Source organism: Carassius carassius, chromosome 38 (genome assembly GCF_963082965.1).
Source record: "Carassius carassius chromosome 38, fCarCar2.1, whole genome shotgun sequence".
Lineage (NCBI taxonomy): Eukaryota > Metazoa > Chordata > Actinopteri > Cypriniformes > Cyprinidae > Carassius > Carassius carassius.
This window is the reverse complement of record NC_081792.1, coordinates 15,796,909-15,823,648: the sequence shown is the minus strand read 5'-3', so window position 1 is coordinate 15,823,648 and position 26,740 is coordinate 15,796,909. Positions and strand designations below refer to the sequence as shown.

Sequence of the window (26,740 nt, the reverse complement as noted above, 5' to 3'; positions counted from 1 at the left end):
TCCTGAGGAAGACAAGTAAACCATAGAGTATTATAATAGAGCCACATGTCGAACGACAAGTCACTCAGTTCTTCTTACAGTCATTTCCCAACAGGTTCCGGTGAATGGTGCAGTGATAAACAGCAAACCAGCAGAGGTCTCCAGTGTAAATGAGCATTGAGTGTACTTCAGAAGCAGAGGCTGCCATGATCCATCAACTAAAAGCAGAGAACCAGAGTCAAGCTATAGGTCGGATCAACGATTAGACTGACTGCAAAGAATTAGAGGACTTGCCTTTAACTTTAACATCATCTGCCCTGACACAAGATTTGACGATCATGCCAAAGGAGAAGCAGGACACAGTAGGGAGGGGACGGCTCACAGGGCAAGACACTTGCACTGGAGCTCCCATTATAATGAGTGGCAAAATATATCTTGCACCCTGTTAGGAGATGGAGAAAGAGCCTTCCGAACAAACTCACAAAAGGCATCTCATGGATGGAACCGAGACAGAGCACTTCTCACCTTCAGCAGACACACACACACTAACCTGTTGCCTGACATGACAGCCCATGTATGGAGCAACAAGAGAGACATCCCTGCGTGCCCGCTTAAGTGAGAAGCCACAGCTAGCTGGCATCTCAGACAAAGGCACTGGTGACTCCTCTCCTGATGGTTGAGAAATTTATGGTTTATAAATCAAAAAATTAAAAGACCCTCCCCAACAACCCACCCTCACACACACACACACACACACCTCGGTCAATTAGAAAATGTGGCACTCTCGGTCCTGGAATATGCAAAATCATTGAATCATTGCTACATTGCACAGAAGAACGCAGATGGTGCAGCTTAGTGCTAGCGGAGTGCAACCAAGCTTAAAGAGAGAAGAACGCAAGTTAAGTTAGAGTCCCCATTTAAAAAAAAAAAAAAAAAAAAGTGTCTCATTTAAGTTTAAGATCTCAAAGTCACCTTCATCGTTTGACTGGTGCCCTTCATACTCTGCTAACCTCAGTGGGGATATTTTTACACCATAAGACACTGAACCTTGACCGCCAATTACAAGTTTGCCAAAGTGGACCGGGTTTTCATGGACTGCTCCATATGCAGCACCAGCTTCAAAAAGGAACTCAGGATCAGCCCTTAAAGAAGAACACAGTGATACCACAGCCATTGTGAAAAGTAAAATCCCCTTTGCCCAAGGCATGGTATGTTTTCAAGCAATCCCCAAGAAATTCACAGTTATTGGAAAACCCTTAACTCTACAGCTTAATAAGTCTGCTGAGAAAGCTGTGCTATTTGTACTCACTGTTGAATTAATGAGCGACCAATCAAATCTGTTCATCAATCAGCTTGTTGTTTTCACCTGTTGCTCATTATGCTGAGGGTTAACACAGGCACTGGGTCCCAATGTTCATACACAATTATTTGAGAATTTAATCTATGAGATGGAGTTCTCTAGATTAACTGAGGAGGGCAGCAATACACCATTGAAGTGTCAAAAGCCGAGTTCAGACTGCACGATTTTAGCCCAGTTTTTGGCTCGCTGACAGGTTTTCAGAAATCGCAGACTAATGCCTGAAATCACAGGCAAATCGGTGCTCGTTCACACGAGTGACAATCACGCAGTGTGAATGAGCAAAGACGCGATCTGAGAGAATCACCGACGAGTCGCATTTGGCATGCTAAATATCTGGACTTGTCCGCGATTCAAAATCACGCTGTATGAAAAGTGTTCTGACCGAAAACTACATCGGCAATGACCGACAGCCAATGAGAGAGCAAGATACAGAGAAGCGGGGAGTTCGGGGAGGAGTTATAAACCACAATATCCTTGCATCTCCCCAAGCATTTCCTCCTTCATATTCTTCTTTTCTTTTTCTTGTTTTCGCTGCAAATCAGCGCACAGGCAAATTAAGTATTGCAAGCTTCTAGCGGGCTACCATTTTTAATAATAATCCCAGTCTCACGTGAGAATTCCAGTCTTGCATGCGTGTTATCACGTTGTTTTCTTGTCACATCTCGCGTGTGTTTGGTTGTGAAACGTAGTTTGCATGCCAGACAGAGTTGTCGGCGATTCTTCCTATTGTAAAGTCATGCAGTGTGAAACCTTCTGTCACCGATCCATCAGGCAGTGTGAACACAGCAGCGACTGAATGCTGGCCAAGATAGTCATGCAGTGTGAAAAGAACAGTGACCTGACTACTTTGAAAATCATGCAGTCTGAACTCGGCTTAAGCTGCCGCAAATCACACTAGAAGAAAAAGAACAAGAAATGTTCATACACTGTAAAAAATGTAAAGCTGATTCATCTAATTATTATTTCATAACAAGTTCCATAGAAATTTTATATTCAGTTTGTTTCTGTCTTTACTGAAATAGTTTCATAGTCCATTCAACTAAAATGATCAAACATGGTCAAACATTTAGAAAACTACAGCAAATTGTGTTAATTAAAATTTAACCATATATGTTTTTCATATGTTACCTCAACTAAGATTTATTATTTGGGCATCATAAGAAATTGCTGTGGATCTGATTATTATATTTTATATTGCGTTTAAGAAAATTATTATCTGGTGTCTATCAATCACTAAAACACACACATTACAACACATAATAGCCTTTATTTAATAACATTTATAATATTTGTCATACAGACTAAACATACAGGCTTAAAGGGATAGTTCACGCAAAAATGGAAATTTGCTGTTAATTGACTCACCCCCAAGCCATCAAAGACGAGTTAACTTTTCTCTTCAATTGAACTGTAAAGGAAATTTTTAGGTGAGAACATTCCAATTCATAAATTGCATGTCTCTGGCTGCCAGCTTTTGAGAGTCAAATAAACATATACAGGCAAAGCTAAATTACCAAAGGCTCCTGAGGACACATTAGCTGAGTTTCCACTGCCAGCCAAAAGCGGGTTTGCTAGTGCGTACCACAGACAGTCGCATTTCCACTTTCACTTCCGGTGCTCGTTCCTCGTAGGTGCTTCCTAGGGGCCAACGGGCCAGGTTTATTCACTCAACGAAAACCTTGGGCCAAAGCGTGCCAGCTGGGGCTAGAGGAGAGGTTATGAACAAAGGCAGAGTTTCTCTGCATCTGTAGATCGTTTGCGACGCGGATAATTTCATAAAGCTAACACCCAGACAGCAAAATAGTGTTGGCCCAGATCCGGCCCACATCTGGCCCGCGTGAATCTGGACCTGGGCCGACACTGCTTGCTGTCTGGGCAGCTATAACACCAGCTTTAAAAACTTTTAAAAATAAGTTGAGCTCAAAACTCAATTTCAGACAGCAGCGAGTGTTTGAAATAACTTGATCCCATGTGGATTATAATCACCATACAAGGCAGAAATATTTATAAGCGATGCAAAAGACTAGGCATTAACATTACCATAGTAAACAAATGCGTCTAATTGAAGAAATCAGACATCAGCTTCTTATTCTCAATCACAATGGTATATTTATTTGGTAACATATTCTATCTGTCATAAGTCTTGTTTAAAGCTCGTACTGGCTCGACAGTGAAAATGTGACTATTGAAGCCTTATGAAGCTAAACAATCAAAAACCAGCTGCCACAAATGTTCAGTGTATGAATTGTCAAGGATTACTGTTTCAGATAAAAATCTTCTTTACTGTTTTACTGAAGAAAAATAGTCACTGACATCTGGAATGGCCTGAGGGTCAATAAAATAACAGCAAATTTTCATTATTGGGTGAACTATCCCTTTAAAGAGTCCAGTTGTCATACATTACATTTGAAATATAACTGAAATAATTATTTTAAACATTTGTTTAATGAACTTTTAAAAAAGACTAATAAAGTTGCAAACAAACATTTACAAATATTACTACTGTTCACAATTACATCTTTAAAATTAGAAAAAAAAGTTACAGTCCAACTGAACTGAGTCAAGTAATGTCCAGACACTGTATTTACATAGTGTTTTTTTACACTACAGATTGTGTCAAAGCAGCTTTTACAGTATTAAACAGAAAATCATGTGTCGAAGGAACCAAAACTCCATCGTCCTTCTCTGGATAGATGAATCCAGCAATTTAACAGTAGGCTGACACACAGGTCAGATTGTGCAGAAGACTGGTCTGGATCCTGTGGTCTTGTCCCGATGGCTGTCTAGGTGAAGGGGTCTTTGGAGTGGATCTGTCTCTGGGGCACATCTACAACCCGAATTCCGGAAAAGTTGGGACGTTTTTTAAATTTTAATAAAATGAAAACTAAAGGAATTTCAAATCACATGAGCCAATATTTTATTCACAATAGAACATAGATAACGTAGCAAATGTTTAAACTGAGAAATTTGACACTTTTATCCACTTAATTAGCTCATTTAAAATTTAATGCCTGCTACAGGTCTCAAAAAAGTTGGCACGGGGGCAACAAATGGTTAAAAAAGCAAGCAGTTTTGAAAAGATTCAGCTGGGAGAACATCTAGTGATTAATTAAGTTAATTGATATCAGGTCTGTAACATGATTAGCTATAAAAGCTTTGTCTTAGAGAAGCAGAGTCTCTCAGAAGTAAAGATGGGCAGAGGCTCTCCAATCTGTGAAAGACTGCGTAAAAAAAGTGTGGAAAACTTTAAAAACAATGTTCCTCAACGTCAAATTGCAAAGGCTTTGCAAATCTCATCATCTACAGTGCATAACATCATCAAAAGATTCAGAGAAACTGGAGAAATCTCTGTGCGTAAGGGACAAGGCTGGAGACCTTTATTGGATGCCCGTGGTCTTCGGGCTCTCAGACGACACTGCATCACTCATCGGCATGATTGTGTCAATGACATTACTAAATGGGCCCAGGAATACTTTCAGAAACCACTGTCGGTAAACACAATCCGCCGTGCCATCAGCAGATGCCAACTAAAGCTCTATCATGCAAAAAGGAAGCCATATGTGAACATGGTCCAGAAGCGCCGTCGTGTCCTGTGGGCCAAGGCTCATTTAAAATGGACTATTTTAAAGTGGAATAGTGTTTTATGGTCAGACGAGTCCAAATTTGACATTCTTGTTGGAAATCACGGAAGCCGTGTCCTCCGGGCTAAAGAGGAGGGAGACCTTCCAGCATGTTATCAGCGTTCAGTTCAAAAGCCAGCATCTCTGATGGTATGGGGGTGCATAAGTGCATACGGTATGGGCAGCTTGCATGTTTTGGAAGGCTCTGTGAATGCTGAAAGCTATATAAAGGTTTTAGAGCAACATATGCTTCCCTCCAAACAACGTCTATTTCAGGGAAGGCCTTGTTTATTTCAGCAGGACAATGCAAAACCACATACTGCAGCTATAACAACAGCATGGCTTCGTCGTAGAAGAGTCCGGGTGCTAACCTGGCCTGGCTGCAGTCCAGATCTTTCACCTATAGAGAACATTTGGCGCATCATTAAACGAAAAATATCACGAACTCTTCAGCAGCTGGATATCTATATAAGGCAAGAATGGGACCAAATTCCAACAGCAAAACTACAGCTACTCATAGCCTTAATGCCCAGACGTCTGCAAACTGTTTTGAAAAGAAAAGGAGATGCTACACCATGGTAAACATGCCCCGTCCCAACTATTTTGAGACCTGTAGCAGAAATCAAAATTGAAATTAGCTCATTTTGTGCATAAAATTGTAAACTTTCTCAGTTTAAACATTTGCTATGTTATCTATGTTCTATTGTGAATAAAATATTGGCTCATGTGATTTGAAAGTCTTTTAGTTTTCATTTTATTAAAATTTAAAAAACGTCCCAACTTTTCCGGAATTCGGGTTGTAGTTGTCCTGGTCTCCACTGACATTCAGGGCTGTCAAGGGCGTCTAGGTGCTGATCCACCATATGATTTAGAGAACCTATGGTGGCCAGCACAGGTAATGTCATCGGTAAAGACAGCAGAGAGCAATGAGATTTCTCTACAATGGTAAATCAAGGAATTATTTTTACTTAATTATTCAATAAATTAATGTTATTTCGAACGTTAATGTACTTGTTCATCATTGTGTCAGTGTTTTATTCGCAAGAACAACAAAGTGAGGAAACGCGCTCTGTAGAGCAGTTTGTCCTTTTAGGACTATAATTTACAAACAGGGCTGGGAAGGTTACTTTTAAAATGTATTTAACTACAGATTACAAAATACAAGCTTTAAAAAGTAATCAGTAAAGTATTTCATTAGATTACTCAGGGTTAGTAACTTAATCTCAGTACTTTAGAATTCTCTGAAATACGCTTTGTAACACCAAGGAACATATTAACTTAATGTCTTTTTTTTGTTTTTTGCTTTCTGAAATCTGTCAGCTATAATATTTGTGTTTTCTATGCATTTTATTTTTAAGAACATACATTTTCCACAGAATTTCTATGGACAACAACACTTCTTTATGTCATTCAAATTTTCCAATCAAATCAGGCTAAATGTGAATTTGGGCAGGCCACTATCACGTATCTTGGGAAGGAAGTCGGTCAAGGTCAAGTGAAAAAAGAGAAATCATTTATACTTTAAAAGCACGGAGAGATCGCGACTGCACACTAGTAGTTAATTCGGGAAGTCATGGCCTAGTGGTTAGAGAGTTTGACTCCTAACCCTAGGATTATGGAGCACTTGAGCAAGGCGCCAAACCCCCAACTGCTCCCTGGGCGCCACAGCATAAATGATGACCACTGCTGGTGTGTGTTCACAGTGTGTGTGTGCACTTTGGATGGATTAAATGCAGAGCATGAATTCTGAGTATGGGTCACCATACTTGGCTGTATGTCATGTCACTTTATTTTGTATTATTTGCAGTGGCGGTTCCTCCATTAGGGCGATTGGTCGACGCACCACCAAAGCGCGAAAGGGAGTGATTTTCTTTCACATTCAACCACAGTTAAACTACCTTTTACTACTGTAGACTGTTTTGTGCTGCCTCTAAATAGCCCAATCAGCGTCTAGTCACATTTTGTGTAGTACCGCCCCCTTTTTGGGTGATTTCTGTCAAACTGAGAATCGCCCCGAGTGCTCTCATAGACTTACATACAAAGATCATTTTTTTCGAACTGCAGGCACTGCAATGCAATCTCGATGAGTTCCGGGAGGGACCGGGACGTACTAACGTACTTTCGTCATTGTGCGTAACCTTAACTTGTGCAACGACTGGTGGGAACAGTGACATCCAATAATATTTAAAAACTATTTTGAATTTTAACAACAAGAAAAAAAATGGGAAACTACTTTAATATCTTTATCAAATGTGAAAAAAAAATTGAGAGATGGGGACAGCTATGCAAATTCAGTTGTCAGCTGAACTTGATCAACATCACGGCGAACGTTACCTCAGCGCAGATTAATTCTATATCGTGTCATTAAAAGAAATACCATTCATTCATCATAGCAATAAGGATAAATTGGCAGTTAAAGAATTAGGACCACCAAGACCAAATGTAAACATCAAACAAGTATCTACAAAGGGCGGGAAGTCATATAAACAAGGATATTCAAGGATGTGGTATGAGCGGAGAAAAAGGCTAATAGGATGCGAAGTAGCTGGCGCTTTATTCTGCTAATTTACCGATGCATTTTGTTCAATCCCGAGAGCGTGACGGACATCGCACGGACAACTACAGGTGTCACCGACAGGCATTATCTCTCGGAGAAGGTGAAAATGCACGAAAGAGCAAAGAGGCATATGTATAGTAGGGAGCAGTGAAATGTAAGGGAGCAATATAATATAAGTGAGTAATTTAAGTTTGAAGTGTAATGTAAGTGAGTAATGTGATATAAGTAAGCAGTGTAATACAAATGAGTAGTGTAATATAAGTGAGTTGTGTAAGCAGTGATTTATGTGACCTTTAATTATTTCTTATTAAACTGAAATCAGTTTTTTGGAAAATCCACATCCTGGCTTCAGTCTTCTTTTGCTGCTGAATTATGTTAACACTCATATAGAAATATAAGGAGAGCAAGAGATTGATTTGCGATGTCAGTTTCAATAGTTCACGCTTACATATAATTAGCTGAGGTATGGAATGCGTATTTGGCGTGCTGTCCGGGGAAGGGCTCCGAGCTCGGGAATGGCCCGAACCTAGAGTACCCCCCCTTCCCCGTCTATTTATAAAGTGAACTTGAAGTGAGGAGATGGGGTGGAGGAGGGATGCTGATAAACCGTCAGTGGATAGAGGTAAGTCAGCGATATTTATACTATGGGATTGATTACTTGATTATGGTCCACCTGTGTTGGTTAGGCTAAGTATCTGACGCGCTCCTCCCGAATCTTATTAATAAAATTACATTTCAATAGTTCACGCTTACATATAATTAGCTGAGGTATGGAATGCGTATTTGGCGTGCTGTCCGGGGAAGGGCTCCGAGCTCGGGAATGGCCCGAACCTAGAGTACCCCCCAAAAAGCAAATGTACATGAGGACAGCCGCCAGTTTAGAGAATGCCCCCCCAAAAGCATAGAGTACTGGCGGGGGCTGATTTGGTGTCTGAGGATTCGTCTCGTTGGCAGGTTGGAAGGGCCTACATACTCCGAGAGAGCGACTTGGGCATTGGGAGAGTAGGCCCTACCGGCTTTAGCTAGTGAACTACGTGGTTGTTGGCGCCCGGTCGGTAGGGCTCGGGCCGATGCTCAACTGAAGCTTTTTGGCGTTGGAACGGTGAGCCCTACCGGCCGATGAGGAGGAGCAGCGTGGTTGTGGTGCCCGACCGGGAGGACCCGAGTTGCCTCGACCGGAATAGGTCACGGTGTCGGCGTACGGGCCCTACTGGCTGATAGCCCCTGCTATTCAGTGGGTGAAGGGCCTAGTGCTGACCGAGAGGGCCCATGAAGCCTCCGACAGGAGATTGAGACTCAGAATGACGGACGTCTGGGTCCTCTCGGTTTGGCAGATAAAAAGCTTTGGGCTGGCCGACAAGGAGGACTCTGGCGACATCTGATGGGAGATCCCGACTCACGGCATTAGATGGATGAGACTCACTTGCGGCCGGCAAGCATAGGCCCGCCCGGGAGAACTCTCGCCAGACGTCTGAAGGGAGCGCACGCAACAGACAGGTAAGCCTCGCCGGACGGGGAGAGTGGAAAGGAAAACCCGACTGGGAGGTCTCTCGCAGCATCCGATGGGGCATTAGGCTCAGAACATCGAACGGGTAAGCCTCGCCAGGCGGGGTTAAAAGATGTGAGGGTAGCTGAGTTATTATAATTTTTTTTTTTTTTTTTTTTTTTTGCAGGATTTGGCGAGAGGACGAGACTCGTAGCATCGGACGGTTAAGCCTCGCCTACCGTCAAATGGAAAAAGAAGTTGCGTGGCCGAGAGACTGTTACCGACGTCCGAAGGGAGCACACACATCGAACGGGTAAGCCTCGCCGACCGTAGAGTGGAAACGTAAAGCCAGTCTGTCCAGGAGGCTCTCGCCAGCGTCCGAAGGGAGCACGCGCATCGAACGGGTAAGCCTCGCTGACCATAGAAAAGGAAAAGGTAAGGTTGTCTAACCGGGAGGCTCTCGCCGGCGTCCGAAGGGAGCACACGCATCGAACGGGTAAGCCTCTCCGGATGTGTGACAGAAAAGGTAACGATAGGTGGCCAGGAGGCATTTGCCCGCATCCAACGGGGACTTCCAGTTCCCCAAAAACAACTGGGTGAGCCTCGCAGGCCGTAGGGTGGAAAAGGTAAGTTTGTGTGGTCGTTAGGCTGTTGTCAGCGTCTTATGGGAGTTTGCTACTCACGGCAAGAGACGGGTAAGCCTTGGCGACCGTAGGAAGGAGGGAGGGTTTATTGTGTGTTCGGTGCGTGCGGCATCGAACGGCTTGCTTGTAGGTTTTGTAACCTAGACCATGCGGAATGGTCGTGATTGGCTGGCCAGGAGGCTCTCGCCGGCGTCCGATGGGAGCACTCTCATCGAACGGGTGAGCCTCGCTGGCCAAGGATGGAAAAGGTCAGGTTGTCTAGCCAGGAGGCTCTGACCGACGTCCGATAGGAGCTTAGCTCCAGGAATCGAACGGGTAAACCTCTCTGGCTGAAGGACGGAAAAGGTTGTCCGGCCGGGAGGCTCTTACCTTCGGCCGACAGGAGCTTAGCTCCCGGAATCGAACGGTTAAGCCTCGCTGGCCAAAGGACGGAAAAGGTAAGGTTGTCTAGCCGGGAAGCTCTCACCTACATCCAATGGGAGCCTTGACTCCATGCATTGGATGGGTAAACCTCTCCGTACGTAAGACAGAATGGCAAAACAGGTAGCCAGGGGCTTTTACCTACGTCCGAAGGGAGTGTGAGCTCCAGGCAACGAACGGGTAAGCCTTGTTGGCCGCAGAATGGAAAAGGTGAGGTTGTCTGGCCGGGAGGCTCTCGTCGGCATCCGATGGGAGCTCAAGCTCCTGTCATCGAAGAGAGAAGCCTCGCTGGTCATAAGATTGAAAAGGTAAGGTTGGCTAGCATCGGCGGTATTGATTATGAATGATAGATTTAGATTTTTTTTTTTTTTTTTACTTGTGGCCGATGAGGGTTTGGTGGGCTTTCTTTATGTGGAACTGGTTTGTTCTGATGTAACTTTGGTATGCTTCTGAGGACCATCTACCGAGAGTTTGGATTTGCTGTTTAGAGAGGCCTTTTTGTGCTGCTGAAGTTGCTGCGCCTATGCGAAAGGAATGGGTGGAGAAGTTGTTTGATGGGATGCCTGATAATTGCAGGACGCATTTGAGGTGTTTCTGGAACCAGAAACGGGTGACTGGTTTTTTAGACTCGTCGATGAATAGAGGTTCGTGCGGGGACTTTGCCTGGGAATTCCTACTGTGTAAAAAAGCGAGGATGGATTGGTAAGGCTGGATTGGGGAGGGGAGATTGAAAATGTATATAAAATGGCCTTTGTTGGCTTGGTCTGTTTTGCTTTGTTTGATTAAATAAGCGATTGTTTCGTCATCTAGGATGGTTAGGTCAGATACGGTGGGGTTGATTTTAGGATTGAATTTAGAAGAGATCGTAAGCTCCGAGCACCTAAGAAAACCGAAAAAAGCTAGGATGAACATGGCGTCGAGCGTGTGGGCGATGCTGAGGGGTTGGTAATTTGTGCGGAGGGTGTGGATACATTTTGTGAGAATATCTAGCGTTATGGGTTTCCTGGTGTCTGGATGGGTGGGCTGGGATCGCTGGATCCCTTTAATTAGGAGGGAGGTTTGTGAATTATTTATTTCGGCTGAGGGAGCGCCCGTCGTCAGTTTGTGGAAGAACTGGACTCCACTCAGGTAGCTTTTAATGGATCCGACTTGGAGACCCTTGGCGCGGTTGAGGAACGAGATGAAAGAGGTTATGGAGAGTAGGGAAAAATCAGGGAAAGGGATGTTATGAGTGAGGTGAAATGATTTAAAGCATCTCCACGCGGTCACGTATGACTGGAGGGTTCTGGGAGAGACTGCTTGGAGAATAGAGTCAAGCGATGCTTCGAGGAGTGGTTTTAAAGGGTGGGTTACGGGAATATTAATTCTGAATAGTGAGGAACCGGAGTGGGGAATTGGTCCGCCTCTGGAGCCAGCATCCTGAATTTCTGAAACAGAAAACGAGACAGGGAGTCAGCAATTTGGTTTTCTGTACCTGGAACGTGCTTAGCGATAATTATAAATTGGTCGCATGCTGTGATCCATATTAGACGTCTAAGGAGAGGCATGAGGGCGGGGGAGTTTGAACGGCCTTTGTTTATGCACTGAACTACTGCTTCGTTGTCGCAGTGCACTAAGATGCTTTTAGATGTCCATTCGTTTCCCCACAGAAAGGCTGCTACTACGAGGGGGTAGAGCTCGAAAAAAGCTGAGGACTGGGTCGAGTCCTGCATCTGGGGGGGCCATGTGGACGCGAACCAACGGCCTTGGTAGAAACCTCCGAAACCGATTGAGGGAGCTGCGTCTGTAAACAGCTGTAAGTCGATGGGGGACGAAATTAAATTATTATAAAAAAAGGAAAGCCCGTTCCATTGTCTGAGGAACATGATCCATAATTTAAGTTCGTCGCGGCATGCGTGGGTTAGGGGGATGAGGTCTTCGAGCGCGTGGACTGATGATGCGAGTGTTAAGAGATGCGTGATGAATGGGCGTCCTTGGGGAATTATGCGCATGGCGAAATTTAGGTGCCCGAGCAAAGAAAGGAGATCGCGTTTTGAACAACTTGGGCTGTCGAGGAAGGTGGAGGAGACGAGGATTATTCTATCGATCTTTTCCTTTGGCAGGGAGAGCTGAAATTCGGCTGAGTCGAGGTTGATGCCGAGGAACTCTAGGGTTGTGGCAGGACCCAAGGTTTTTTCCTGAGCGATGGGAATCCCGAGCTCGGAAAAAACTTTTTGGACGGTGAGGATATGGGCGGCTGGGATTGCCTTGGGTGGTGAAATGACCAGAAAGTCGTCTAAAAGGTGGATAATGTGTGGGATTGCGTAATTGTTGGAAAGGATCCAGCAAACGGCTTCGGATAGCATATCGAAAATTTTGGGGCTGCTTTTGCATCCGAAGGTTAACCGGACGGCGAAATAGAATTTCTCGAGCCATCGTATCCCGAAAAGGTGCCAGAAGTCGGGATGGATAGGCATCACTTTGAAAGCAGAGGTGATGTCTATTTTTGCTAGCCAGGCTCCTCGGCCCGCGATTTTTATCAGTTCGACTGCCTGATCTATGTCTTGGTATTTGAGTGAAAATTCGTCGAGGGGTATCAAACTATTGATGCTTGGGACTGTGGATTGGTGTGGAGATGAAAGGTCTACTATTAAGCGTTTCTTACCTGAAAATTTTCTAGTAGCCACTCCGATTGGGCTGACTCTGAACGTTTTGAAGGGGGGTTTAATGAAGGGCCCGATCATAAAACCTGACTCGACTTCTTTTTTGATAAGGTTAGCTACTATTTCGGGCTCTGCGAGGGCGGATTGTAGATTATGGCAGACCGTGTTTTGGGAAAGCTCGCAGACGACGCCCGGGTTAAAACCGTGTCTGAGACCAGACAGGAGATAATTTGTAAATTCTTTGTCAGGATGGTGTGCTAGTTCGATGGTCATGCGAAAGATATTCACAGGAGTCGATAGGTAATTTTTAGATTTTTTATTTACGGCTTTATACACGGGGCAAACTATGCGTGCGCGGGCACCGCCACAGAACTTGCAGGTATGTAGGTAGCGGCAGTGTTGTCTGGTGCATTTCCCGTTGTTGAAAGCGATGCATATCGATGTGCTTTCTGCTCCTGGTTGGGCTAGACGTGAGTTTGCCGAGGTTGCTGATCTTGGGACGTAGCTAGTGGATTTTGCCGGGGGAGTATCGGAGTGCTGGGTTGCGTCCGGATTTATTTGTGGGCAGGATGTGGTTAAGTGAGCCACGGACCTGCAGACTGCGCACGAAATACTCCTGCAGCCTAGGAATACGCGGCTGTGCAGGTCGGAGTCGATTGCTCCCCAATAAGGGCATTGGTTCCACTGAGCGATGCGGATAGCGCATTTAGCGGAAAAAAGCTTGTGGTAAGTGTAGAAGTGCCCCCCTCCGTAGGACAACGCGAGTTCGGCTATTATCGATAAATAGTCGTTGAGTTCGCGTCGCCTGTGGGGGAAGGCTGAGCAGATTATCTCGGTGAAGCGGTTAAATGCAATGGTGAATTCGGAGAAGGAGAGTAATCGAGATGAAAGGGGGTTTGGGTTTTTTAGCGTGACTGAGAAATCCCCGCAATCGATTTGGCGGTTTGAATCTGTAGTGGGCAGGAGAGAAAGGAGAGACGAGAGGTCTACGTCCGCACCTGCTAATATCTGTGCTCGGATGCTGTGAGTCACTTGGGGAGGTTCGAGGGCGACAGCGTTTGATGGGACGGGCATCGGTGTAGCCGAGAAAAGTGAGTGGGGGGATTTCGCTTGGAGGAGGGTGGTGGCGACGGTTGGGGGCGGGGCTGTGTTTGACAGCGATTGCGGCCAAGCGCTTGCTTGAGCCGCGGGCCCGGAGTTGGAAGACGCGGGTTGCGGGGCCGTGTTGGGCGGCCAGCATGGCCAGGCGTTTGCTTGGGCCGCGGGCCCGAAGCTGGGATGGGCGAGAGTCGGGGCTGTGTTAGGCGGCCAGATCGGCCAAACGTTAGCTTGAGCGGCGGGCTCGGAGCTCTGCGGAGCGGGGGGCGGGGCATTGTGAGACAGCCAGTTCGACCAAGCGCTAGCTTGAGCCTCGGGCCCGAAGCTGGAAGAAGCGAGTGGCGGCGCTGTATATGGTGAACTGTTCGGCCAGGCGCTTGCCCGGGCTCCAGGAACGGTATTAAAAGTTCCGTGCGGTGGGGCTGAGATGGGTGGAGGAGGCGGCCAGGAGCCTCCTTGGGCCTCAGCGCCTTGTGCTGTTGAGATTGAAGCCGCGGTGGGAGGCTGGGCTCCAGCCAACGTAGCGGGTACGCCGGCGGTCGGGATCGGAGCGCGGCCCAGGTTTGTTGAGGGCCTTTTACAGCGGCTTGATAGCCGCTGGGAGCTAGGCCTTGCGGCGGAGTATGGTGGAGTGCTTTGAGGCGTATTTTGGGGTATTCCTTTCTTTTTTCCTTTCTTTGGAATTGGGGTTGACTGAGGAGAAATGTTATTATTTAGATAGTTTGCGTACAGGTCGTAAAGTTCGGATTTATTCAACTTGCTTGAAGGTATGATGTCATTTTTGGACAGGGCCTGCCTCAGACTCGACACCGTCCATTTATCTATTGGCGGAATCGTAGGCCTGGCCGAGCGGTAGGAGGACGCGGGGGAGACGGCCGCGGTTCTCGCCGGAGGCGGCGAAGGTAGGCCTAGGCGTCTTGGTAGGCGAGTGGCTGCTCGCGTCGTACCGCGCCCGCGGGTTGGAGCCTGGGGCTCGATTTGGTTGCCACTCCGGGAAGGGGTGGCCTTGGAGCTGGCTGGCTGCGGCGATTGGGCTAGCGAAGAGCTGGATGAGTCTTCAGACGAGGAGTCTCGATTTTGGGACATGGTGCTACGCGTGCGGACCAAAATGCTGATAAACCGTCAGTGGATAGAGGTAAGTCAGCGATATTTATACTATGGGATTGATTACTTGATTATGGTCCACCTGTGTTGGTTAGGCTAAGTATCTGACGCGCTCCTCCCGAATCTTATTAATAAAATTACATTTATTTTTAATAACCCCCCGAGAAAATTGGCAGGAGCCGCCACTGTTCATTTGTATAAGTTAGGCTTACTTGAGAGCTCGAACCCAGTTTTCTGCTCTGCTAATGGAACTGTGTAAGATATTTCAGTATCGGTATAAAAATATAGCTATTTATGATAACACTACCATGTAGTTTGTTTCTCCAAGCTTTGAATCCATCACGCTGAGCTCCCTCGCTGTCTGATCAACTCCAATGCAGCATTGCTGTTCCCGGTTCAGATATCAGCACTTTTATTGGTCCCTTCACGATCAGATCTTTTTATTGGCTATAAAGTGCTGTTAAAAAAAAAAATCAAATTGTGTGCGAACTATGATTTAAAAGTAACAAAGTAGATTATTTTGCTTAATTTGTACTTAAGTACAAGTAAAAGTACAGCTTTAAAATTATACTCAAAAAAGGACAAGTACCCGAAAAACTACTTAAATTACAGTAACTTGAGTAGTTGTAATTCGTTACCTCCCACCACTGTAAATAAGTTACAATAGAAATAGATACAAATACAAATAGATACAGTGAATTGGTAATGTGCAAGTCCCTTGGCCATGCTGCAGTGGGAAGAAAGGTATTGGATACATTTCACAGTCTAGAATATGAAGCACTGGTGAACGGTGAACTCCTGAGCAACGAGAAGGTCCTTGGTCTGAAAACACACAAACAGAAGAGCATTGAAGGTGATGGTGGTGAAGTCTGTACAGAAGATCCGGACACCTGTAACACACAGGGAAGATGATCGCTTATCAGATGATTTTAAAGTTGTTGGAGAAGATCTTAGAAGTCTGGAACCTGCAAACGGAGGATCACTGAAGAGAAGGTTCTGAAGTTGTTGCAGAAGATGGGTGCCACTAAGCTTTTCGTCGTTGTTGCCATTTCAAACTACCCAAATCAAATTTTTCTAGAACTTCCTTGTTTCTCCTTAGAACAACTTATCTTAGCTCTTAGATTTTAGCCCTTACAGTAGACCACAACTGTTAAGAACAGTGTAACTTAGCGCACAGTATGGCAACAACCCTTACTTCTATCAATATCAAACTTTTTCTTCAGATGACAAAACCTACAGTACAAATACACAGACAACTTCCCCTGCCCAGTGAACATCAATAGTGAGATCAATTCAGAACACTGTAACAAAAACCTTTTATTGGGATTCAGGAACTATTTGGCAGCTCAATCTCTTAGTATACAACATAAATAAAATTAATTAAATAAAATACAAAAATAAGCTTTATGAAATGATCTTACAGTAGATGAAGTAGATGATAATAAAATATCAGATAGGTGTAAAGCCTGGAACACACCAAGCCGATGCCGACGAACTAGCGCTGATGAAAGCCAACTGTGTTGTTGCCTCGCGTCGGGGTAAAAAGCTGCACTTGAACACACGAGAGAACTACTGCCGAATGTTAGGTAGAATGCGCGTTCAGCACCTGCGTGTAAATGAGACAACTGTCTATTTCTGCAGATATATTCGTCCATATTCTTCATTCAAAAAGGGAAACTGACGCTGCCGGCTGAAGTTATACAAACCGTAAACGAAGCAGCGCGTGCTTACTGTTTTGAATATAAATCCTGCTAAACATTTTCTTTATTCCACTCCTCTCGTGTTAATATTGAAATATTCGCCAAGGAACAATCAGGTAAGTTGACATATCATTAGAAAAGCCTCTATCTGTACCGTTTTGACTTTGCTCGCTGTTTTGCTATTATTCTCGTCCACTGACTCGTTCACTAAGCTGAACAGCCAATCAGAGTTCCCTCTTTCACTGACGGCCCGACTCCGATTCAACATGTCAAATCGGCAGAAGAAAAGCCGACGAGGACCAATTTCAGCCGACGGTGCGGAACACACTGAGGAAACTTAGTCGGCCGACGCACAAAAACTGCCCAGCGGCTGACCGTCAGCTTGGTGTGTTCCAGGCTTAAGATAATACAGTATACTGATTGCATACATTAATAAATTGGACAAATTTCATGTACAGTAGTATATGCAGGTGCATCTTAATAAATTGGAATGCCGTGGAAGAGTTCATTTATTCAGCAATTCAACTCAAATTGTGAAACTTTGTGTATTAATAAAACCCCCTTTATTACACTTCCTTGTGTTGATAATTCAGTAAGAGGGTCTACAAGTTAACAAGATCTCTAAAATCCTTCAGATTGGTCAGACTACAACTTCCTTCAGTTAATGTAATTCTTATTTATTCAACAATCTTCCATGATTGTGCTTTACAGTCCAGGTGAAATTCCACGCTGGTGCCCCATAAAATACTAGGGCCAACACTATCAATATTTAGTTAAGCCCAAAGCCATTACACTAGTGGGGCTACTTAGTCACTACACAAGTGTTTCTTAGTCAAACCTCAACAAAATGGGAGCAGATCCTTTGAGCATAGTTGAGGATTTTAAGTGATTTAATGACCAACAATGTTCTGATAAACTACCAAGTATTCCTTTGATTTCTCTGCATCAGTCTGTCATCAGATGAGCCAAGTAATACACTACTACAAAACACTTCTTTACATTGCTCAGGGGCACACGTCAGTTCTGTTAAGGCGTTAACTGGAACTATATTCACAAACAAAATACATATAATTAAGGATTTCTCAGCAGCAAAACCGAATGGGAGACTTCGTCGAAATCATACTCTAGATTTAATACTGTCACATGGAATTGATGTTGATGGTGTTGAAATTATGCAGCCATGTGATGATATCTCAGATCATTATTTAGTTTTGTGCAAACTTCATATAGCCAAAATTGTAAATTCTACGTCTTGTTACAAGTATGGTCGAACCATCACTTCTACCACAAAAGACTGCTTTGTAAGTTACCTTCCCGATGTATCTGAATTCCATAGCATATCCAAAACCTCAGAACAACTTGATGATGTTACAAAAACTATAGACTCTCTTTTCTAGAATTTTAAATACAGTTGCTCCTTTACGCTTAAGGAAGGTTAAGGAAAACAGTCTGACACCATGGTATACTGAGCATACTCGCACCCTAAAGAGATCAGCCGGAAAAATGGAGCGCAGCTGGAGGAAAACAAAACTAGAGGTATTTCGTATTGCTTGGCGGGAAAGTAACCTATCCTACAGAAAAGCATTAAAAACTGCTAGGTCCGATTACTTTTCTTCTCTTTTAGAAGAAAACAAATATAACCCCAGGTATTTATTTAATACAGTGGCTAAATTAACGAAAAATAAAGCCTCAACAAGTGTTGACATTTCCCAACATCACAGCAGTAATGACTTTATGAACTACTTTACTTCTAAAATCGATAAAATTAAAGATAAAATTGTAACAATTCAGTGAATGAAGAGGTATCACATCGATCACAAGTGCAGTATGGAGTACCTCAAGGCTCAGTACTAGGGCCGCTACTCTTCACATCTTACCCTTGGGAGATATCATCAGGAAACATGGTGCTAGCGTTCACTGTTATGCTGATGATACTCAGCTCTATATTTCTTCGGGCCCTTTGAAACCCACCAATTTGAAAAACTAGTGGAATGCATAGTCGATATAAAAAACTGGATGATGAGTAATTTCTTACTGCTAAATTCAGGTGGTGTTAATTACAGGATCTAAAAACTCTGCATGTAATAACCTAGAAAACTAAGACTTGATGGCTGCTCTGTCAATTCTTCGCCATCAGTTAGGAACCTAGGTGTGCTATTTGATAGCAATCTTTCCTTAGAAAGCCACGTTTCTAGCATTTGTAAAACAGCATTTTTCCATCTCAAAAATATATCTAAATTACAGCCTATGCTCTCAATGTCAAATGCAGAAATGTTAATCCATGCATTTATGACCTCAAGGTTAGATTATTGTAATGCTTTATTGGGTGATGGCTCTGCACGCTTAGTAAACAAACTACAGCTAGTCCGAAAAGAGTTCTTACTAGAACCAGGAAGTATGACCATATAAGCCCGGTCCTGTCAACACTGCACTGGCTCCCTATCAAACATCGAATAGATTTTAAAATCTTGCTTATTACTTATAAAGTCCTGAATGGTTTAGCACCTCATTATTTGAATGAGCTCTTGTTACATTAAAATCCTCCACGTCCGCTGCATTCTCAAAACTCAGGCAATTTGATAATACCTAGAATATCAAAATCAACTGCGGGAGGCAGATCCTTTTCCTATTTGGCTTCTAAACTCTGGAATAACCTACCGAACACATTGTTCGGGAGGCAGACACACTCTTGCGGTTTAAATCTAGATTAAAGACCCATCTCTTTAACCTGGCTTACACATATCACACTAATATGCTTTTAATATCCAAATCCATTAAAGGATTTTTTGGCTGCATTAATTAGGTAAACCGGAAACACATCCCATAACACCCAATGCACTTGCTACATCATTAGAAGAATGGCATTTATGCTAATATTAGTCCGTTTCTCTCTTATTCCAAGGTCACCGTAGCCACCAGATTCAGTCTGTATCCAGATCAGAGGGTCACCGCAGTCACCCGGATCCAGTATGTATCCAGACCAGATGGTGGATCGGCACCAAGAAAGGACCTCTACAGCCCTGAAAGACAGTGGAGACCAGGACAGCTAGAGCCCCAGATACAGATCCCCTGTAAAGACCTCGTCTCAGATGACCACCAGGACAAGACCACAGGATACGGAGGATTCTTCTGCACAATCCGACTTTGCTGCAGCCTGGAATTGAACTGCCGGTGGAGGAGAACTGGCCCCCCAACTGAGCCTGGTTTTTCTCTCCATTCGGTCACCGATGGAGTTTTGGCTCCTTGCCGCCTCTGGCTTGCTTAGTTGGGATCACTTCATTTACAGTGAGATAATTGACTTGATTGCAAGTTAATGCACAGACACCATTTAAACAGAACAGATCACTGAAGTCAAAGAACTGCCTTTAACTGTCACTTCGACATGGTTTTCCTAATGAATGTTGTTTGGTTGCTTTGATGCAATGCATTTTGTTTAAAGCGCTATATAAATAAAGGCAAGTTGGACTGTCAAAAGAAACATTCCTGTGTAATCAAAAAAAATCCACAAAAATGGTTTTAATTCAAAGCTTTATTAGGCTTACACCAAGCAAGCTATTGAGGTCAGTTCATTCTGGTGTCAAGAGGAATGCCACTTCAGAGTCCACTCATCTGCTCAGTCAAGTGGTTACCTATGAGACCCGTAGACGGAGGATAATGCAGGAGAAGACCGTAACCTACGGGCACGGGGACCAAAGCCTGAAGCCTTAGGATATGGAGGCATGACAGGGTTTTTCACAGTTGGAGACCCAGACTTGATGGGTAGTTGACCGTAGAACGGTGGGTACATTGGATAACCTGGATACTGGTGTTCAGGCTGGTATGGGGCAGTTGTGGTCGTAGCAGGAGTGGTCACTTCTACTGGGCTGTGGAAGCCAGTCATGTAAGGAGGCAGCTTTGGGTACCAGGGATATTGTGGTGGTTGTGCTGCTGGGGGAGCAGCTGGGTCACCTTTAGGGTAAAAGGGATCAAATATTGGCATGGGATACTTGGGAGGGTACATGGGTTGCTGGAAAGGATATCGAAAAGGAGCAGCTGTAGGTGGCACAGTGGGAGGCAGAGTAGCAGGTACACCAGGGTATGGAGGATACCGCCAGGGTCCTCCAGAAGGGAAACGGTCAAACATCTGTTGCAAGACAGTTGGGTCACGTAGCGGTGTGGTTGGGGCTACAGTTGGGGTTATGGTTGGCTGTGCCAGAGGACAGGAATGAATCACTTCCTGGTCACCGTACATCAAAGGGAGTCGCCTTTCATTATCCTGAGGAAGACAAGTAAACCGTAGAGTATTATAATACAGCCACACATCGAATGACAGGTCACTCAGTTCTTCTTACAGTCATTTCCCAACAGCTTCCGGTGAATGGTGCAGTGATAAACAGCAAACCAGCAGAGGTCTCCAATGTAAGTGAGCATTGAGTGTACTTCAGAAGCAGAGGCTGCCATGATCCATCAACTAAAAGCAGAGAACCAGAGTCAAGCTATAGGTCGGATCAACAATTAGACTGACTGCAAAGAATTAGAGGACTTGCCTTTAACTTTAACATCATCTGCCCTGACACAAGATTTGACGATCATGCCAAAGGAGAAGCAGGACACAGTAGGGAGGGGACGGCTCACAGGGCAAGACACTTGCACTGGAGCTCCCATTATAATGAGTGGCAAAATATATCTTGCACCCTGTTAGGAGATGGAGAAAGAGCCTTCCAAAACAAACTCACAAAAGGCATCACATGGAACCGAGACAGAGCACTTCTCACCTTCAGCACACACACACACTAACCTGTTGTCTGACATGACAGCCCCTGTATGGAGCAACAAGAGAGACATCCCTGCGTGCCCGCTTCAGTGAGAAGCCACAGCTAGCTGGCATCTCAGACAAAGGCACTGGGGACTCCTCTCCTGATGGTTGAGAAATGTATGGTTTATTAAAAAAAAGATAAAGACCCCCCCCAACAACCCACCCAACAACCCACCCTCACCTCGGTCAATTAGAAAATGTGGCACTCTCGGTCCTGGAATATGCAAAATCATTGAATCATTGCTACATTGCACAGAAGAACGCAGATGGTGCAGCTTAGTGCTAGCTGAGTGCAACCAAGCTTAAAGAGAGAAGAACGCAAGTTAAGTTAGAGTCCCCACTTAAAAAAAAAAAAAAAAAAAAAAAGTCTCATTTTAAGTTTAAGATCTCAAAGTCACCTTCATCGTTTGACTGGTGCCCTTCATACTCTGCTAACCTCAGTGGGGATATTTTTACACCATTATAAGATACTGAACCTTGACCGCCAATTACAAGTTTGCCAAAGTGGACCGGGTTTTCAGGGACTGCTCCATATGCAGCACCAGCTTCAAAAAGGGACTCAAGATCAGCCCTTAAAGAAGAACACAGTGATACCACAGCCATTGTGAAAAGTAAAATCCCCTTTGCCCAAGGCATGGTAAGTTTTCAAGCAATCCCCAGGAAATTCACAGTTATTGGAAAACCCTTAACTCTACAGCTTAATAAGTCTGCTGAGAAAGCTGTGCTATTTGTACTCACGTTTGAATCAATGAGCAACCAATCAAATCTGTTCATCAATCAGCTTGTTGTTTTCACCTGTGGCTCATTATGCTGAGGGTTAAAACAGGCACTGGGTCCCAATGTTCATACACAATTATTTGAGAATTTAATCTATGAGATGGAATTCTCTAGATTAACTGAGGAGGGCAGCAACACACCATTGAAGTGTCTAAAGCCGAGTTCAGACTGCACGATTTTAGCCTAGTTTTTGGCTCGCTGACAGGTTTTCAGAAATCGCAGACAAATGCCTGAAATCACAGGCAAATCGGTGCTCGTTCACGCGAGTGACAATCACGCAGTGTGAATGAGCAAAGACGCGATCTGAGAGAATCACCGACGAGTCGCATTTGGCATGCTAAATATCTGGACTTGTCCGCGATTCAAAATCACGCTGTGTGAAAAGTGTTCTGACCGAAAACTACATCGGCAATGACCGACAGCCAATGAGAGAGCAAGATACAGAGAAGCGGGGAGTTCGGGGAGGAGTTATAAACCACAATATCCTTGCATCTCCCCAAACATTTCCTCCTTCATATTCTTCTTTTCTTTTTCTTGTTTTCGCTGCAAATCAGCGCACAGGCAAATTAAGTATTGCAAGCTTCTTGCGGGCTACCATTTTTAATAATAATCCCAGTCTCACGTGAGAATTCCAGTCTTGCATGCGTGTTATCACGTTGTTTTCTTGTCACATCTCGCGTGTGTTTGGTTGTGAAACGTAGTTTGCATGCCAGACAGAGTTGTCGGCGATTCTTCTTATTGTAAAGTCATGCAGTGTGAAACCTTCTGTCACCAACCCATCAGGCAGTGTGAACACAGCAGCGACTGAATGCTGGCCAAGATAGTCATGCAGTGTGAAAAGAACAGTGACCTGACTACTTTGAAAATCGTGCAGTCTGAACTCGGCTTAAGCTGCCGCAAATCACACTAGAAGAAAAAGAACAAGAAATGTTCATACACTGTAAAAAATTTAAAGCTGATTCATCTAATTATTATTTCATAACAAGTTCCATAGAAATTTTATATTCAGTTAATTTCTGTCTTTACTGAAATAGTTTCATAGTCCATTCAACTAAAATGATCAAACATGGTCAAACATTTAGAAAACTACAGCAAATTGTGTCAATTAAAATTTAACCATATATGTTTTTCATATGTTACCTCAACTAAGATTTATTATTTGGGCATCATAAGAAATTGCTGTGGATCTGATTATTATATTTTATATTGCGTTTAAGAAAATTATTATCTGGTGTCTATCAATCACTAAAACACACACATTACAACACATAATAGCCTTTATTTAATAACATTTATAATATTTGTCATACAGACTAAACATGCAGGCTTAAAGGGATAGTTCACGCAAAAATGGAAATTTGCTGTTAATTGACTCACCCCCAAGCCATCAAAGACGAGTTAACTTTTCTCTTCAATTGAACTGTAAAGGAAATTTTTAGGTGAGAACATTCCAATTCATAAATTGCATGTCTCTGGCTGCCAGCTTTTGAGAGTCAAATAAACATATACAGGCAAAGCTAAATTACCAAAGGCTCCTGAGGACACATTAGCTGAGTTTCCACTGCCAGCCAAAAGCGGGTTTGCTAGTGCGTACCACAGACAGTCGCATTTCCACTTTCACTTCCGGTGCTTGTTCCTCGTAGGTGCTTCCTAGGGGCCAACGGCCCAGGTTTATTCACTCAACGAAAACCTTGGGCCAAAGCGTGCCAGCTGGGGCTAGAGGAGAGGTTATGAACAAAGGCAGAGTTTCTCTGCATCTGTAGATCGTTTGCGACGCGGATAATTTCATAAAGCTAACACCCAGACAGCAAAATAGTGTTGGCCCAGATCCGACCCACATCTGGCCCGCGTGAATCTGGATCTGGGCCGACACTGCTTGCTGTCTGGGCAGCTATAACACCAGCTTTAAAAACTTTTAAAAATAAGTTGAGCTCAAAACTCAATTTCAGACAGCAGCGAGTGTTTGAAATAACTTGATCCAATGTCGATTATAATCACCATACAAGGCAGAAATATTTATAAGCGATGCAAAAGACTAGGCATTAACATTACCATAGTAAACAAATGCGACTACTTGAAGAAATCAGACACCAGCTTCTTATTCACAATCACAATGGTATATTTATTTGGTAACATATTCTATCTGTCATAAGTCTTGTTTAAAGCTCGTACTGGCTCGACAGTGAAAATGTGACTATTGAAGCCTTATGAAGCTAAATAATCAAAAACCAGCTGCCACAAATGTTCAGTGTATGAATTGTCAAGGATTACTGTTTCAGATAAAAATCTTCTTTACTGTTTTACTGAAGAAAAATAGTCACTGACATCTGGAATGGCCTGAGGGTCAATAAAATAACAGCAACTTTTCATTATTGGGTGAACTATCCCTTTAAAGAGTCCAGTTGTCATACATTACATTTGAAATATAACTGAAATAATTATTTTAAACATTTGTTTAATGAACTTTTAAAAAAGACTAATAAAGTTGCAAACAAACATTTACAAATATTACTACTGTTCACAATTACATCTTTAAAATTAGAAAAAAAAGTTACAGTCCAACTGAACTGAGTCAAGTAATGTCCAGACACTGTATTTACATAGTGTTTTTTTACACTACAGATTGTGTCAAAGCAGCTTTACAGTATTAAACAGAAAATCATGTGTCGAAGGAACCAAAACTCCATCGTCCTTCTCTGGATAGATGAATCCAGCAATTTAACTGTAGGCTGACACACAGGTCAGATTGTGCAGAAGACTGGTCTGGATCCTGTGGTCTTGTCCCGATGGCTGTCTAGGTGAAGGGGTCTTTGGAGTGGATCTGTCTCTGGGGCACATCTAGTTGTCCTGGTCTCCACTGACATTCAGGGCTGTCAAGGGCGTCTAGGTGCTGATCCACCATATGATTTAGAGAACCTATGGTGGCCAACACAGGTAATGTCATCGGTAAAGACAGCAGAGAGCAATGAGATTTCTCTACAATGGTAAATCAAGGAATTATTTTTACTTAATTCAATTAAGTAATTATTCAATAAATTAATGTTATTTCGAACGTTAATGTACTTGTTCATCATTGTGTCAGTGTTTTATTCGCAAGAACAACAAAGTGAGGAAACGCGCTCTGTAGAGCAGTTTGTCCTTTTAGGACTATAATTTACAAACAGGGCTGGGAAGGTTACTTTTAAAATGTATTTAACTACAGATTACAAAATACAAGCTTTAAAAAGTAATCAGTAAAGTATTTCATTAGATTACTCAGGGTTAGTAACTTAATCTCAGTACTTTAGAATTCTCTGAAATACTTACGCTTTGTAACACAAAGGAACATATTAACTTAATGTCTTTTTTTTAGTTTTTTGCTTTCTGACATCTGTCAGCTATAATATTTGTGTTTTCTATGCATTTTATTTTTAAGAACATAAATTTTCCACAGAATTTCTATGGACAACAACACTTCTTTATGTCATTCAAATTTTCCAATCAAATCAGGCTAAATGTGAATTTGGGCAGGCCACTATCACGTATCTTGGGAAGGAAGTCGGTCAAGGTCAAGTGAAAAAAGAGAAATCATTTATACTTTAAAAGCACGGAGAGATCGCGACTGCACACTAGTAGTTAATTCGGGAAGTCATGGCCTAGTGGTTAGAGAGTTTGACTCCTAACCCTAGGATTATGGAGCACTTGAGCAAGGCACCAAACCCCCAACTGCTCCCTGGGCGCCACAGCATAAATGATGACCACTGCTGGTGTGTGTTCACAGTGTGTGTGTGCACTTTGGATGGATTAAATGCAGAGCATGAATTCTGAGTATGGGTCACCATACTTGGCTGTATGTCATGTCACTTTATTTTGTATTATTTGCAGTGGCGGTTCCTCCATTAGGGCGATTGGTCGACGCACCACCAAAGCGCGAAAGGGAGTGATTTTCTTTCACATTCAACCACAGTTAAACTACCTTTTACTACTGTAGACTGTTTGTGCTGCCTCTAAATAGCCCATTCAGCGTCTAGTCACATTTTGTGTTGTACCGCCCCCTTTTTTGGTGATTTCTGTCAAACTGAGAATCGCCCCGAGTGCTCTCATAGACTTACATACAAAGATAATTTTTTTCGAACTACAGGCACTGCAATGCAATCTCGATGAGTTCCGGGAGGGACCGGGACGTACTAACGTACTTTCGTCATTGTGCGTAACCTTAACTTGTGCAACGACTGGTGGGAACAGTGACATCCAATAATATTTAAAAACTATTTTTGAATTTTAACAACAAGAAAAAAAATGGAAAACTACTTTAATATCTTTATCAAATGTGAAAAAAAATTGAGAGATGGGGACAGCTATGCAAATTCAGTTGTCAGCTGAACTTGATCGTCATCACGGCGAACGTTACCTCAGCGCAGATTAATTCTATATCGTGTCATTAAAAGAAATACCATTCATTCATCATAGCAATAAGGATAAATTGGCAGTTAAAGAATTAGGACCACCAAGACCAAATGTAAACATCAAACAAGTATCTACAAAGGGCGGGAAGTCGTATAAACAACGATATTCAAGG

The 26,740-nt window shown here is 43.4% G+C and overlaps 2 protein-coding genes and 1 pseudogene across 2 annotated transcripts in view; 1 reads left to right on the top strand and 2 right to left on the bottom strand.

Moving 5' to 3' along the window:
- LOC132119418 (uncharacterized) overlaps positions 1 to 1,235 on the bottom strand; it is a 29,382-nt pseudogene extending 28,147 nt beyond the window's left edge.
- Positions 1 to 26,740, top strand: part of LOC132119424 (DNA-binding protein inhibitor ID-1-like) — a 300,095-nt gene that overhangs the window by 176,151 nt on the left and 97,204 nt on the right. The gene's annotated exons all lie outside the window — the stretch shown is intronic.
- On the bottom strand, positions 20,125 to 22,072 carry LOC132119417 (uncharacterized). Its single transcript, XM_059529344.1, has 6 exons — positions 21,804 to 22,072; positions 21,587 to 21,706; positions 21,388 to 21,506; positions 21,137 to 21,284; positions 20,942 to 21,060; positions 20,125 to 20,865 (listed from the first exon to the last, which is right to left on the bottom strand). Exons 1-6 carry the CDS (start codon positions 22,039 to 22,041, stop codon positions 20,236 to 20,238), a joined length of 1,374 nt encoding a protein of 457 aa, XP_059385327.1. The 5' UTR covers positions 22,042 to 22,072; the 3' UTR covers positions 20,125 to 20,235.